The sequence below is a fragment of the Phyllobates terribilis genome, unplaced genomic scaffold, assembly GCF_046119375.1.
Source record: "Phyllobates terribilis strain yellow unplaced genomic scaffold, ASM4611937v1 Scaffold_4__5_contigs__length_816908805, whole genome shotgun sequence".
In the NCBI taxonomy this organism is placed as follows: domain Eukaryota; kingdom Metazoa; phylum Chordata; class Amphibia; order Anura; family Dendrobatidae; genus Phyllobates; species Phyllobates terribilis.
In genome coordinates, this window is record NW_027362764.1 from 688,971,955 (window position 1) to 688,989,261 (window position 17,307).

The 17,307-nt window shown below is 40.7% G+C and overlaps 1 protein-coding gene across 1 annotated transcript in view; it reads right to left on the reverse strand.

Annotated features, from left to right (window-relative positions):
- Positions 1-17,307, reverse strand: part of MMP16 (matrix metallopeptidase 16) — a 308,321-nt gene that overhangs the window by 47,359 nt on the left and 243,655 nt on the right. Inside the window, exon 7 of the mRNA XM_073679550.1 lies at positions 10,417-10,555. Coding sequence (XP_073535651.1) covers positions 10,417-10,555 — 139 coding nt within the window. The remainder of the gene's footprint in view (positions 1-10,416; positions 10,556-17,307) is intronic.

A 17,307-nucleotide genomic window follows, 5' to 3' on the forward strand; every position in this document is an offset into this window, starting at 1 on the left:
GGCCTATATCTGCCTCATCACAGGGAATCTTCCGTCATGGGTTCCGTCTGAATCATGTATTTCAGAGATTTACACGGAAACTCTGGTGTAAGTGCTCAGCGCAGAGCGCAGGATAAATGTGAGCAGCGCCTTACTGCGATCTTTGGGAGACATAATAAACAAATCAGTAGCAGGTGAAGAATTGGTTTTATTTATTTTTTATGCCGTTCCTCGTGCGGTATAAGTGATGATATTACTTTATTCTTCGGGTCGGTGCGATTACAGAGATACCGGATTGATATCGAGTTTTTATGACTGACAGCTGTCACACACTAAGAGACGCTTTTTTTTGCAAAATCTAGTTTTTGCATCGCCATATTTTGAGAGCTATAATTTTTCCATATTTTTCGGCCGACAGAGTCATGTGACGGCTTGTTTTTTGCGGGACGAGTTGACATCTTTATTGGTACCATTTTTGGGTACGTGACATTTTTTGATCACTTTCTATTCCGTTTTTTGGGAGGTAAAATTAACAAAAAACAACAATTCAGGAATTGTTTTTAGAAGTTTTTTTTTATGCCGTTCTGCGTGTGGTAAAAGTGATAAGGTAGCGTTATTCTTTGGATCAGTACGTTTACAGCGATACTACACTTACTGTATATTTTTTTTATGCTTTGTCGCTTTTACACAATAAAAAAATTTATAGAAAAAATATTTTTTTTGCATCGCTTTATTCTGAGAGCTATAACTTTTTTATTTTTCGGCTGATGGAGCTGTATGGCGGCTTTTTTTTTGCGGAACAAGATGATGTTTTCAGCGGTACCATTTTTATTTCCATTGTGCTTTTTGATCGCATTTTTTTCCACTTTTTGTTTGGCGATATGATGAAAAGGCATAGTTTTTTGCTCTGTTTTTTATTTATTTTTATTACGGTGTGCACAGAAGGAGTTAATTAGTGTGACAGTTTTATAGATCAGGTTGTTTCGGACACGGCGATACCAAATATGTGTACTTTTTTTGTTTTTGCATAAACCTATGGATTTATTGGTTTAATATTTTATTTATTTATTTTTATTTATTTTGTGATTTTTTTTTTAACAGTTTGAAAACATTTTTTAGACTTTTTTTTACATTTTTACTTAGTCCGGTATGGGACATTAATTTTTATTTTTCTAATCACTGTTCTCATGCAATGCAATAGACATGTATGGCATTGCATGAGAATTTTGCTGACAGTTTCACACTGTCTGTCTCCTGCTGGACTCAGCTGCAGGACACCATATATGTCAGATCTGGAGGCGGTCATGTAACCTCCAGCTGCCATAACAACGGCAGGTCCTGGAAGACATCAGGAGGCCGTCGGAGAGGTAAGTGGACGACCCCCTCTCCTCTCACTATCTTCTTTATGCCGCGATCACTATAGATCGCGGCATATAGAAGATAGCAAAGGGTTAACATCATTAGGACCTGATCCAATCAGGTCCCGATGATGTCCCCTGTCAAAGCTGTCGCTCTGAACCGCAACCGCAGCACTTGCAGGACCCTGGGGCTCCTGAGGGCTGCGGGACCACCGACCGTTCATAAACGTCGGTGCTGCACAGAGCCCAGGCAGCGCCGACGTTTATGTACAGTGGGCGGTCGGGAAGCGGTTAATGGTGGGCTGAGAAATGTTCTGCCACGCTGAATAAACATGGGCAAATCATCAAAATCTGCTGCTGGCAGATCCCTTTGCAATTTCCAACCAATGATGTCCCCAATGTGCTCGTTGGGAGACACGTCCGGAGACGCTGCAGGCCATGGCGGCACGTTTAGGCCATGCAGGCTGCTCACAGCAGCATGAGAATTCAGAGTGGCAGAACATTCCTCAAACAACCATTAATAGGTTATTAATGTCATTGGATAAATGACAAGACATGTAAGAGAGGGGATTTCTGCACATGGCGCACATGTTCAATACTAAATAAACCGGTTTTGAAGATCTTGCTTCCATATTTCACCATTTTCAGATCAGTAACACGTCTTTCCATCCTGTGATTTCTAGAATTCCATTACTTTTCCTTCTTGGTGTTGCAATTTCAATGTTGAGAAGTGTATACATAAACTGAATGTATAAATACTGTAGATAATTTTGGACAATAAAATGACCCTATTTAAAGAAGCATTCCTCCCATCAAAGTTTTTATACTCTTAATATATTGCAATCATCATATTATATTGCACTGTGTACTTACAATTGCTCATTTTGCCTTTCTACCCAGTTAATTATTCTTTCTCTCTGCTCTATGCAGAAACAGGAAGTATCTTGTCCCTGCATGACTACCCCGCTTTAACTCCTTACGCATTTGCTCCCTCCGCCATAGACTTTTGCAATGACTTGTGCAGAGAAAATTTACCTCCTGCTTCTACATAGAGCGTAGAAGGATTCAGCTAGTCAGTTTTCAATCACATGATGTCATAGACATAATGGAAAACAGAAGAATTACCATATTTATCGAACTATAAGACACACTTTTTGAGTCCAAAATTTGGGAGGAAAGTGGGGGGTGCATCTTATAGTCGAAATGTATGGTACCTTATAGCCTGGCTGTTGATGGTGGGGTGGGGGAGCGGCAGAGGCGGAGGAGCAAGTCACAGAGGCAGGAGCTGAGCTGATGCAGCTCTCACTCTGCCCGCTGTTAAAGAAAATGAATATTCACTGCTCCCCACACTCATGAGCGTGGGTAGTAGTGAATATTCTGGCAGCTGACCTCAGTGTGTGAGATCACATGTCAGTGAGATCATGCGCTGCTTACACACTGATGTCAGCTGCTGGCATCAGAACAGGAAGCCGCTGGAGCAGAGGGAAGGTGAGTAGAATCCTTTATTTTTTGTGTGTGTGGCTTGAGGGGGCCATACATACCAGGATGGGGGAGCATGTATACCAGGATGGGGGAGCATGTATACCAGGATGGGGGCCATATATAACAGGATAGGGGCCATATACACCAGTATAGGGATGGGGGGCTATATATACTTGGAAGGGGGGCCATGTATACCAGGAAGGGGATGGGGGCTATGTATACCAGGAAGGGGGTCATGTATGCCAGGATGGGGGGCTGTGTGTACCAGGAAGGGGAGCCATATATAACAGGATGGGAGCCATGAATACCGGGATGGGGGGGCCATGTATACCAGTATGGGGGGCCATATATAACAGGATGGGGGCCATGTATACCGGGATGGGGTGCCATGTATACCATGATGGAGGACCATGTATACCAGGATGAGGAGCCATGTATACCAGGAAGGGGGGTCAGGTATACCAGGATGGGGGGGCAATGTGCACCAGGATGGGAATGGGGGCCATGTTTACCAGGATAGGGATAGGAGCCACATATATCAGGATGGGGGCCATATATACCAGGATGGGGGCATGTACAGTACAGACCAAAAGTTTGGACACACCTTCTCATTTAAAGATTTTTCTGTATTTTCTTGACTATGAAAATTGTACATTCACACTGAAGGCATCAAAACTATGAATTAACACATGTGGAATTATATACGTAACAAAAAAGTGTGAAACAACTGAAAATATGTCTTATATTCTAGGTTCTTCAAAGTAGCCACCTTTAGCTTTGATGACTGCTTTGCACACTCTTGGCATTCTCTTGATGAGCTTCAAGAGGTAGTCACCGGAAATGGTCTTCCAACAATCTTGAAGGAGTTCCCAGAGATGCTTAGCACTTGTTGGCCCTTTTGCCATCACTCTGCGGTCCAGCTCACCCCAAACCATCTCGATTGGGTTCAGGTCTGGTGACTGTGGAGGCCAGGTCATCTGGCGTAGCACCCCATCACTCTCCTTCTTGGTCAAATAGCCCTTACACAGCCTGGAGGTGTGTTTGGGGTCATTGTCCTGTTGAAAAATAAATGATGGTCCAACTAAACGCAAACTGGATGGAATAGCATGCCGCTGCAAGATGCTGTGGTAGCCATGCTGGTTCAGTATGCCTTCAATTTTGAATAAATCCCCAACAGTGTCACCAGCAAAGCACCCCCACACCATCACACCTCCTCCTCCATGCTTCACGGCGGGAACCAGGCATGTAGAGTCCATCCGTTCACCTTTTCTGCGTCACACAAAGACACGGTGGTTGGAACCAAAGATCTCAAATTTGGACTCATCAGACCAAAGCACAGATTTCCACTGGTCTAATGTCCATTCCTTGTGTTCTTTAGCCCAAACAAGTCTCTTCTGCTTGTTGCCTGTCCTTAGCAGTGGTTTCCTAGCAGCTATTTTGCCATGAAGGCCTGCTGCACAAAGTCTCCTCTTAACAGTTGTTGAAGAGATGTGTCTGCTGCTAGAACTCTGTGTGGCATTGACCTGGTCTCTAATCTGAGCTGCTCTTAACCTGCGATTTCTGAGGCTGGTGACTCGGATAAACTTATCCTTAGAAGCAGAGGTCTTCTTTTCCTGGGGCGGTCCTCATGTGATCCAGTTTCTTTGTAGCGCTTGATGGTTTTTGCAACTGCACTTGGGGACACTTTCAAAGTTTTCCCAATTTTTCGGACTGACTGACCTTCATTAATTAAAGTAATGATGGCCACTCGTTTTTCTTTACTTAGCTGCTTTTTTCTTGCCATAATACAAATTCTAAAAGTCTATTCAGTAGGACTATCAGCTGTGTATCCACCAGACTTCTGCACAACACAACTGATGGTCCCAACACCATATATAAGGCAAGAAATCCCACTTATTAAACCTGACAGGGCACACCTGTGAAGTGAAAACCATTTCCGGTGACTACCTCTTGAAGCTCATCAAGAGAATGCCAAGAGTGTGCAAAGCAGTCATCAAAGCAAAAGGTGGCTACTTTGAAGAACCTAGAATATAAGACATATTTTCAGTTGTTTCACACTTTTTTGTTAAGTATATAATTCCACATGTGTTAATTCATAGTTTTGATGCCTTCAGTGTGAATGTACAATTTTCATAGTCATGAAAATACAGAAAAATCTTTAGGCTATGTGCCCACGATGCAGAAATGAAGCAGAAAATTTCTGCAGCATTTCTGCATCTCCCTGGCAGAAAAAACGCATGCAGATTGTGCATGTGTTTTTCCTGCAGAATACATGCGGATCCACATGCGGATTCACATGCGTTTCCGCATGCAGATTGACAAGCGCATTCCAGGCGATAGCATCACTTGGAAAGTGCTTGACAACTAGGTCACACTGTATAAATCCATGCAAACAGCATGGATTTATACAGTGTGAACCGTAAAAATTAAAACAAATAAAGCTATACTCACCCCCGATGCCCGGCGTGGCTGCAGCGCTCGTTCCTGTCTGGTTCCTGGATGCCGGCATATCGCGAGACAGAGCGGTGAAGGGCCTGCGGTCACATGACTGTGACGTCACCGCAGGTCCTCAAGCGATGCCGGCATTCAGAGACAAGCCGCCGGACAGGTGAGTATAAACTTTATTTGTTATTTTATTCTTTTTTTGCAGGTACAATGGTACCCAGGTCTGGATGAGAGTCTTCTCTCCTCCAGAACTGGGTACCATCCGCACATAGAGACGCATAGAAGCCGCTTGTACAAATGTACAGTCGCGGTTTCTGTGCGTCTCAATGCAAGTCAATGGCGGGAGTTCCGCTGCGCTTCCGCAAAATTAAATGACATGCTGCGGATTTTTGTACGCAGCATAAACGCTGCGGAAAAATCCGCAGCATGTGCATAGAACATGCGGAATCCCCTTGGGGACCATGGGGTGCGGATTACCTAGCGTTTTACAAGCGTTTCCGCTGCGGAAATTCCGCAGCATAAACACTTGAAAAACGCTACGTGGGCACCCAGCCTCAAATAAGAAGGTGTGTCCAAACTTTTGGTCTGTACTGTATATACCAGGAAGGGGGATATTAGTACAGAATTGGGGGACATTAAACCTATAACAGTATCAGCAGCAGATCCCCTTTTGCTTTAATTTTTTTCTATTTTTCTCCTCTAAAACCAAGGTGCATCTTATGGTCCGGTGCCTCTTCTAGTACAAAAAATACGGTAACTGGGTAGAAGGGCTATGATGATTGCAGCTTTGATGGGAGTGCGTCTTTAAAGGGGTTTTTCACAACAATCGGTGGCTGTCATCCGAAGGACATCCGGCACATCTACCGATCAGTTATTACCTATGCAAAGGAATAGATCAGCAGTACCTACAAGCAGCCACTAAACACTATAATGGAGCTGTGGTATTCAGCGCCATATACTGTTTACATCCAGCTGCTGCCATAACAACTGATTGGTGAGAGGGGAGTGGGAAACGTCAATATCCTGGTAGTGGGAAACACCTTTAATGAGCTTTTAATTGGCTAAAAAGGTTATTGTTATCATCTTTGAAAAGGACAGAACTTATCTAATTGTGTAGCTCTGCAGACATAACACTTGCTCATTTCTGAGGCATGGTCCTTTACATTAGATTTTAATATACATATCCTAACAATACAGAATTAGAAGTGCTAATGGACTCGTATGATTCTACTGTCAGCCATAATTATCAAGACTTTATCCATAAAAGAAGTGTCTAGTGTGGCAGGTCTGCTGCATACCTGCTCCAGGTCTTTCATATTTGAAGTTGCCTTCTCCCAACAGCAATTTTAAGATTTCTCCACAGGTGTTGAATGGGATTTAGATCCGGACTCATTGCTGACCACTTCAGAACTCTCCAGCTCTTTGTTTCCATCCATTTCTGGAAGCTTCTTGAAGTATGTTTGGGGTCATTGTCCTGCTGGACTCGTGACCCAGGACACAAACTCAGCTTTCTGACACTGGGCACTACGTTGCGACCCAAAATCCATTTGTAATCTACAGATTTCATGATGCCTTGCACACAGTCAAGGCACTCAGTGCCAGAGGCAGTAAAACAACCCCAAAACATCTTTGAACCTCCACCATATTTCACTGTAGGTACTGTATTCATTTCTTTGTAGGCCTCATTCAGTTTTCGGTAAACAGTAGAATGATGTGCTTTACCAAAAAGCTGTATCTTGGTCTAATCTGTCCAAAAGACCCCTTCCCAGAAGGATTTTGGCTTACTCACGTACATTTTGGCAAACCGCAGTCTAGCTTTTTTCATGTCTGTGTCAGCAGTGGGTTCCTTCTGGGTCTCCTGCTATAGTTCGTGCTGACACTGATGCACCTTGAGCCGGCAGGACAGGTTGAATTTTTTTTGGAACTTGATTGTGGCTGCTTATCCGGATTATCATGCGTTGCAACCTTTCATCACTTTTTCTCTGCAGTCTATAGCCAGGGAGATTAGCTACAGTGCCATGGGTTGTAAACTTTTTGATTATGTTGCGCACTGTGGACAAAGGAACATTAAGAATGCAGGAGATGGACTTGTAACCTAGAGATTGTTGATATTTTTGCAACAATTTTGGGTGTCAAGTCCTCAGACAGTTCTCCTCTCCTCATTCTGTTCTCCATGCTTAGTGTGGCACACACAGACACACACTGCAAAGATTAAGGCAACTTCTCCGCTTTATTATCTGGTTTCAGGTGTGATTTTCTTATTGCCCACACCTGTTACTTGCCACAGGTGAGTTTGAATGAGCATCACATGTTTGAAACAAATTTGTTTACCCACAATTTTGGAAAGGTGCCAACAATTTTGTCCGCCCCATTTTTGGGGTTCACTGTGAAATTATGTCCAATTTGCCTTTTTTTCTCAGATTTTTTTTTTGTGTTGTTCCAATACACACAAAGGAAATACATATGTGTATAACAAAACGTGTACAGTAATTACAATGATTTTCTGGGAGAAATACTTCATTTTCTGGAACAATTTCGGCCAACACTTTCGGCAATTGCATGTATTGTATGTATACATATTGTATTTCAATTGTCTTAGTTCCTAAAGGAACTCTATCTAGCTTGATTATGATGAAATCAATTTAGTACAATCTGCATTTACAGCTAGATCCGCTGAACTTTTTATATGAAATGCTTATTTTACATTTTGTAATTTGTATCTGTATGTCACTATTGACCTCCATAAAGGCCATGAGTGACTACTTATTTGTAGTCACCTGATGAAGGGGATGGACCGTCCCTGAAATGCGTACTGCAATTAATCAATTCTCTCCACCTGTTCTGGCTGGCTTCCTCTATCACAGCGCCCAGACGATATCCGCTTCTTCTTTTCCTTTCCTTGTCTAAGTTACGGCTCCACCTCAAGGGGATTGGGGACGACGGTCGGTGCATCGGGGGGTTGGGAGAGCCACCTATTCTATTTTCAGTGTATTGCCTGTCCAGATCGACCATCGGAGGTGAACGTGACTAACTTTCCTCCTTATTGTCGATGTTGCTAATGCACACATGGAGCGCTATGATACAACTACAGTGGATCTGTCCCCAGGATGTTATAATGACAGGTTCATGGTGCTGCTAACAAAGAACACAACAGACTCATATCTCCTTTTACCTGGCATCTCACTTAGTAATTATTGATGGTCGCTCTTTAATTGTCATTTACTGGCCACTATACACAACAATTGTTAATCATAGGCTTAGCGAGGAGTAGCATACACTTTTGGAAGCAGATATCTATAATTCATCAGTGTTCTTTTTTAAAGGGGTTCTCGGGGCATACAATATTGATGATTGATCATTATGATAGCTCATTAATATCAAATTGTTGGGGGTACTATATCCAGCACTCCCACCGCTCAGCTCTGGTGACTGCCAGATGTAACGACTTAACGAAGTTGTACTGCACAGCTCTGTTCAATATGTTGCAGTCACTGCCGGGTACTGCAGAACCAATCCTAATCAAGGGAATAGGAGCTGATCTACAGTACCCAGCAGTGGCCACTACACATTCAAAAAGGTTGTATAATGCAATGTTTGCATCCAAAGCCAAAGGTATTTGCAGCTGATCATTTGGGATGCTGGGTATTAAGTGGATAGATTGGGATGGGTCATCAATATTACATGCCCCTAACCAAACAGTTCAGTATTTGTATGCCATTTGGCCTAATAGCGTCGTAGACCTGCTGATACAAAACGTCGCCCTTAATAACGAAGCATATTTAGGTGACAGGTCCTAAAGCCCTTCAAGTATGTAACCTAGACATAATTAGGACCAGCTTGCAGCACTTAGAATAAGCTGAGGTCCTGAAAATACTGAGAAAAAGCACAAAAATATATAAGAATCTTGTAGAAATTATTATGAAATTAATAAGCTTTCTTTTTTGGACTTTCCTATGAAAAGCTTTGAGCACTAAGCATCCCTTCTGTTAATGGCAGCAAGAACACTGCTCTGATTCTACAATGATCCTGCCTGGAGTTTGCTGCTACAAATGGTGTCCGCACTTGCCAAGTACAGCAATATGTAATTTGGAAAGCTGAGACGAACAGGAAAATGTTATTTTTATTTCACAAGTGACTGGATCTAATAAATAGGGCAATCTGCTTTACTAGTTTCCCCCTGCTTGGCTACAGCTAAGGTGACATAAACCTCACTGTTCCTATTCTGAACCCAAGGGCGTTCTCTCATCTATAACAATATTAGGATAACCTATTTATTACCATCAGTCCTCTCCAAAATTCTCTGACTTAAGACACACATAGTGTAAACTTCTCCCGACACATTTTTTTTTCAAAGCAGGTCATCTCGTGCCACTCATTTTGGGATACGTCAAGTCAAGAGTAAAAGTGAAAAAGGAGCTATCTGTGCCTATACTGACAAATGTTTTCTGGCCTTATGTTAAAGGGTTTGCTCACAATCTTAAAACACTTTTTAATTGGGTCCAGGGTGGTTGAACATAAAAAAAAAATTAAATTGATACTTGATCTACCTGGTGGGTGATAAGCTTTCATAGAGAAAGAAGGATAAAACTGTAAGCAGCTCACCCTCCAAAAGGTATCAATGGTGACAAAAGAAATCCATAGGAATTCCAAAAGATGAAGCTCTTAGGTATCGACCTTGTGAGGGTGCAGGGAGTATAGGAAGCACTCTGGACTGGCTTCCAGGTCAAAATGAAAAGAAAATCCACTGGAGAATGGAAACTCCAGCACCTCAACTGAAAATCTAGCAAAGCTCAGAATGCTGCGCTGTGTATAACCCCGCCCACATCACTGATTGGTAGCTTTCTGTGTACACTGTATATTGACAAAAAGCTGCCAATCAGTGGTGAGGGCGAGGTTGGACCACGGGGAACGAGACACCCAGTCCTCTAGTGAAAATTTCCTGCTGATAAAACACTGATTTTATTGAAACAGCAAAAACACAGCCCAGTAAGTGACACATAGCTGGAATCAGGGTCTCTGTTCCTACATCATGCTGCTTTTCGATTACATAGCAAAAAAATCTGCTGACGGATTCCCTTAAATGTAACATTATTATTTCATTGTCTTTGCACTGTTCCCCAATTAAGATGGTGATAATTGAAGTGTGTCTTACCTTTAAAGAAGACAAAGTTTCCCTCACTATTTTCATAGACGGCGTCAATACTCGGTGGCAGTCCCCTCCAAAAGACACTTATCTGCATAGGATATCCATCCATTACTTTATTTTTTCTAACTCTCCAAAACCATTGATCCTGCAAAATTAGAAGCACAAATTTTAGCAATATATATCGAGTCAGGAAAAAACAGTATATGGACACGATGAACATATTGATGTACATAATGAATGTACCAATGGCATTGACACACAACCTTGCCATAGTCTCACTGCCACAAATCAAAACCAGCATAATTGGTCATTTATTTCTTAAAGGGGATATCTGTGGCTTCAAAATCCCTCCCGTTCCCTTTTTGGTCAATAACTTGCAGTACCATTCACAGCCACTGCACTATGTATGGAGCTGTGCCTGTTCTGTTGCGCCACAGACCCTTCAATCAGTAGATCATCGAGGTGATGGGACTCAGACTCCCACCATTTTGATAAAAATGACATATCCTAAACATAAGTCATTAATATTAACGTCACAGTAAACCCCTTGCCCTTTTCCGGTTTGGAAAATCCTCTGTCCCCCGGCTTCAGTTTATTTAAAAAAATAAACTGTCCTTTACTCACCATCCCCAGGTCCAGCGCAGAGTCTACACCACTGTAGCGCTGTTATTAGGTGAACAGGTGCTGCAGATAATCAGTGATCTCAGCGGCTCACCTCGAGCAGAACCTCTGAGCTCAGTGATTGGCTGCAGCGCTGTCAATAAGACATCAGCGTTGCACACAAATATAGTCAGTGGAAGCTGTGTCGGAGACTCAGCACTGGACCTGGGGAAGCAAGTAAATTACAGTTTGTTTCTTTTAAAGCAAACTGCATCTGGGGAACAGAGAGTTTTCTGAATTTTTAAAACCCCTTTAAGATGTTAGATATTAAATTAAATAGAAATATGGAATATTATCGTTCATCCTGAAGAGGTTTGCAGACAAGCACTAGGAAAAATTTGTCAATATCATTTCACAATTCAGCAATGATATGCCTATGGGGACCTATTACTAAGACATTTCTAAGGTTTGAGATTGACATTTGGTTAAAATTGTGAAATTTGCACTGTCTAGTAATATTTTCATGGAAGTCAAGTCAAATGCTATTGTAAACACATCAGCACGGTATACTGATATTACAGCATCTTAATTATAATCTATAGCCTGGAGGAAAAGAGCAGAAGGTCACTTTTCCGGTTTCATAAACGACGGGAATTAAAAGGTCATGGATTCAACAATTAAAGGAAGTGTTATGTGGAAGGGAGAGACAAACATACCTAATGACATCCTTGGTTTGGATGCAGGGGATACAAGGAACAGGTTGCAGTTTTCCTACAGCATTAAATGAATGCAGAGCTGTAAATGTAATTTACATTGTAAAATAATAGGCTCTAATAACTGCAAGGTCACAAATGGCAAATGCAAAGATGCCAAACTGCCTAATTGTCTCTGCCCACTCAGATATGCATGGGACATTTCTGACCACCAAAATATTATTCTTTTAAAAGAACTTTCTACCGAGTAATTATGTCTGACATGATGTTATTAATGCAACTAGACAACGGGTGTAAAGATCAACCCTTTTTTTTTACTTTAAAGAGTTATTCCCACAATGGTAATATTTATTTTACAAACCACAGTGTCTACATGGCCATTATTAATACATAGCACAAGCCTAATATACTTTCTTCCTTGCACCTTTTGTGTCTTCTTCCATCGCCTTCTTCTCTGTGTATGCAGCTTAGAATAACATGGGCAGTCCTATTTTTATCTGCTAAAGCTACATTTCCCAGCAGCACCCTGCTTCTCCTCAGTGCTGCAGGCCCCTTCCTCTGCTCTCCTATCTGCTTACTGATAGAGATAGATAGATCTCAACATGAGACATTTTTATTTATATGGGTGAGGTGCCCATTGAAATGTTTGAATGTAGTGATTGTGGCTCACCGTTTGACCAATATTCATTACTATTTACAAACTCCACATTTCGTTGTTGGTTTATGGGGCTCATCAGAACATTATTATTATTTATTATTACAGCGCCATTTATTCCATGGTGCTTTACATGTGATAAGGGGGTATACATAGCAAAAACAATTACAATAGTCTTGAACAATACAAGTCAGCGACTGGTACAGGAGGAGAGAAGACCCTGCCCACGAGGGCTCACAATCTACAAGGTCAAGCTCTCCTACTGCAGTCATCGCAGAGCTGATCATAGAATAGCTGAGCTGTGCTACAACCCATCTGTGAGGGCAATGATGATGCCATGAAAGTGTCTATGTTTTATTAGATAGGGTCATAGGTGCATCTGTTTCTCATGGATTAGACAGGGTCATTAGGTACAAAGCTGCTATCTGTGGGATCTTCAAAGCCAAAAAAGCTGAGCGGTTTTGCAACCCAGCTGTCAGATGTTTTATTAGACAAGGTCATTAGGTGTATCTGAGCATGCTGGAATGACAGCATTTCAGCTAGTGGAAGACAGATTCAATATCAACTGAGGGTAAAAAGAACTCTGGTGGGATCATCATTAAGGATGTAATATCTAGAAATCAGTGCAAAAAAAAGGTTTTGTTCTGATCATTCACTGATCAACATTCTACATTAACCTCTTAGAACTTCATGATGTATATCATGTTTAATCTCAATTATTCACCCCCTCTCCATCACTTCACATTATATATGTTGGGAAAATTGACATCCTTTCTTGCAATAAACCATTCAAGAACAATTTAAACAGCTTAAAGGAATAGTCTGGTCCAAATCAATAAGTCTGCAGTCACTCTGAGTGACTTCAGACTTATGAATTCCCACAGCGTTCCCTCAAAAGGGTTGTCCGGCTTTGGGGTAAAAGTCTGCAGTTACTTTGTGACTGTAGACTTGTGAATCCTCACAGCGCACGCACTGCACGCTGTGAGGATCCTGTGGTGCCAACACCAAGTGCGTGACTACGAGAAAGAGATTTGCATACAAATGGTTATGTGCTGACTAGACGTGCGCGCCCTTGCTCTGGACACGTCTAGTCTGCATGTGGCTGGAAATATTCAAATCACATACTCATGGTCACAAACTCACAGCGATCCGAGTGACTGCAGACTTATACCCTAAGGCCGAATAACCCCTTTAACCATGAACTCTGCGTCCAACTGTATCAACTTTTTTGTATCTTTTTCCTTGTTTATGCATAGAAATGGTCTCTCTTCTTAGTCAGTAAAAGTGGCATTTTGATTTAAAGAAACCACTTGTTTTATTAGTTGTGTTGAGCTAATTTGGAAAGGGTGTTGAAAGATTTTGATTGCTACTGTATATTACAAAAACAATATCAGTGGCAGGAGTGCGATCAGTGATCTCTCGGATCCACGAAGATTAACCCCTTCGATAATGTGGTCAATAGTATCTGTTTTATCTAAACAGACGGTGAGAAGACTCCGTTTGCTTGTCCAAGTACCCACTCTAATGTGATCACACAAGGTTTCTATTTAAAAATATATAAAAAAAATAAATCAAGGCCAGAATTGTTGTTTATTGTGTTTCCCACCTCTTAATAACAAGCCCTCGATGGAAAATTAAAAAATTTTGTCTCTCAAAAATTGTGTCAGAAAAAAGGGTATTTGTGCAAAATTAGAAAAATGTAAAAAAAAAAAAAAAAAAATATGACAGACTATATAAATTTGGTATTGCTGTAATCATACTGATCCACAGAATAAAACTAACTCGTCCTTTGTACTGCAAGGTGAATTCCTGCATAAACAATAACCCCGAAAATGACGTTTTTCAAGTCATTATATGTACACCAAAACGGTGTCATTAAAATTCAACTTGTCCTTCAACACACAAAGGCTCATATGCCTGCATCAAAGGAAAAAGTTGCAGAAAGAGGTTTGGAAAATATCAAAAAAAGAATATCTGTCATTTCAGGTGACATGTAGCCAATTAAAGAAAAATAACACAAAAAAAACAACGTTTCTTCTGATTATATTTTACGTATTCTCAAATTCTTCCAATTCCATTACATTGAGAGATCCTGAATAGCACACTACTACACCGGCGTGGAGGGTGCGCACTTGTTTCATTTCAGGTGACATATCAGAATAAGCTGTTGTGTGTGTGGACATGATGAATGACACGATTTATAGCAATTTTATGAATTGTATTCTGCATTTTTCAGTTTCCTCCTCAGCAGGCTCTCTAGGCAATGTTTTCTTGTCCTTGAGCTGGTGGGTAGAGATTAGCTGCAATGATGCACCTATATACAGTACACAGAGATATGAGATATTCCTGCTCTTTTATGTCTTTGTAGCACATTTTCATAAGCAATAGCATGGAGGACATTATACAGCAGTACTGAGCAGTGTAGTTGTGAATCCAGCACTGGGTGAGATAAAACACTTACTAGGAAGTCAAACACTCTGTGTGTGTCTTTGCCTCTAGCACTCACTCTCCTCTTTCCTACTCCTTTCCCTCCCACTATCCACAGACTTAGGTTTTATCTTTATTTATGAGTGAATGAGGAGTTCAGAAGGCAAGAGGAGGAGAATAAGTAAATTAAAAAAAGAAGCATATTTCTCTTAATATTATAATTTATGATCTTTTCACCCCGAAACCTTTTCTTCTCTAATGTTAAAACATTCAGTTCTGACAACTTTTCTTAATAACTGAGATTTTCCATACCTCCTATTAATTTGCTTGCCCTTCCATGAACTTTCTCCAGCTATCTGATATTTTAATGAGTCACATAAGTACTTTAAAAAAAGGATAAAATAATAAGCTATGACTTACCAAATACCAGGATATCTTGTTAGCTTTCAATGCAGCAGACTGGCATTGTGTGCTATAATTAAGTTTATCATTAATAAATATACCGAAATCTTGGGCCATTGTGACTTAATAGTGATTCACTCAGGATATAGAAATCGTGAAGTTTGTTTTTTTTGCTGCAAAATATATAACCTTTACACTTGACAAACCTAAACTTTGGGAGAGAACAACATTTGCCTTAAAAAAAATTATTTTGTTCAGTGGTCCTGAAAGTTTCAGAATTCAATACTTTTTGGATCACAGAGCTAGCTTTTTGTCAGTATACAGTGTACGTAGGAAGCTGCCAATCGGTGGTGTGGGCAGGGTTATACACAGCTGAGAATTCTGAACAAAATGACAGCAAGCAGCCCAGTAACTGACACATCGCTAGAATCAGGGTCTCAGCCCCTACATCAGGCTGCTCTCAGATTACATAGCAAAAAACCTGCTGAGAGTTTCCCTTTAAACGATCACTATGCAAACCAGTCATCTACACAAGTCAACTAACGCTCTATACACACAAAATGCTCAATAAAATGACTTTTGACTTTCTATATGCCAGTCTTCAGTCTCTGAGAAGAGCGGCACATGGACAGCCACCTATCAAAACTTTTGACACGTCCCTACATTTTTGTTTTTTTTAATGACCGTTACTCTTCAAGCAATTTCCAAAAATTTCCAAGGTCAGAAGTGCCATGACCTGGTTATTGTGGTGTTTTTGGAAGCTTTCTGCATACAAACACTTTACTGCATAAATGAATTTACATAGCCCGCTGACCAGAAAGAAACACTATAAATAATATGGGCAGCAAATACACAAATGTGTCAGAGCAATCGCAGTGACATTTAAATGTAGAACAAGCTATTTATGGCCGAGATAAAATGTTATAGCATCCCGCTATGTAATTCCATCATGATAGATTTTTCCCATTTAGCAATCAGACATCAATTGAATAAGCAACATTCACAGTGATTTCCTTTGGTCCAGGCTGCGGAAAACAGTGGCATATTTTACGGTTAAATGTTAATATGGTCAGTGAAGCAAGCACTACAGATGAAGGGGAGAGCATATTAAAGAAGGGCTTTAATCTCTGCTGAAGTTGTCACAGTAAGATGCCTGTACCCATCAAGGAGACAATTCGGAATTTATTTGCTTATTTACCTTTTTTTTTTGTTGCTTTTTTTATTTAATGGGTTATTTTGATCAGTTTTAAGGCTATTTATTTTTCAACAGGAAAAGAGCAAATTGGATAAAGTTGTGGGTAGAGATGTTTTTGTAAGTTGCAGCTGGAGTTAGTGAATCTAAAGTTCAGTATTTTTCTTTTCATTCTACTTCAGCTGACATTTAGGCAATAGTGACAACTGGATGTGCTGCCATATCGGTCCCTTATGCAGTAGGGTCTCAGCGACTGACAATCTGTCACTTTGATATTGATAATTCATGCTGGGAAAGTGGCATTTCACTTTTAGTTGCTCAACAAAACATTACTCACAACCTGTTTATTGGAAGAAATTGCTCTTTAAGTTGACAGTGGTGCAGCCATAAAAATGGCTTATATGCCATATCTAAGTACCTTACATTCTTAATATTTAGAGCAATAGTGGCGTTCATGTGTTCATTAATCGTAATGTGCTGAACGGGTGCGGCCACAGTCAGAAGAGGGTCTCTGCAAGAACAATATATAGCTCTGGCAAAAATGAAGAGACCACTGAACAGTTTTCTATTGGAAAGCATGGAAAGACTGGTGGAAAGCAGCCAAGACGCATGAAAGCTGTGATTAAAAATCATGGTTATTCCACCAAATATTGATTTCACAGTTAAAACATGAGTAATTTGAGGTCTTGAAAGGGCTGTTTCTTTTTTAGTATTTTGACGCTTTATCATTTGCTGCAAATAAATACAACATTTTTAGCTTTGAATTTCGGAGACATGTTGTCAGTAGTTTATAGACTAAAACAACAATGTACATTTTACTCAAAAATATACCTATAAAGAAAAAAATCAGAGAAACTGAAAATTTTGCAGCGGTCTCTTCATTTTTGCCAGAGCTGTATGTGACGCGC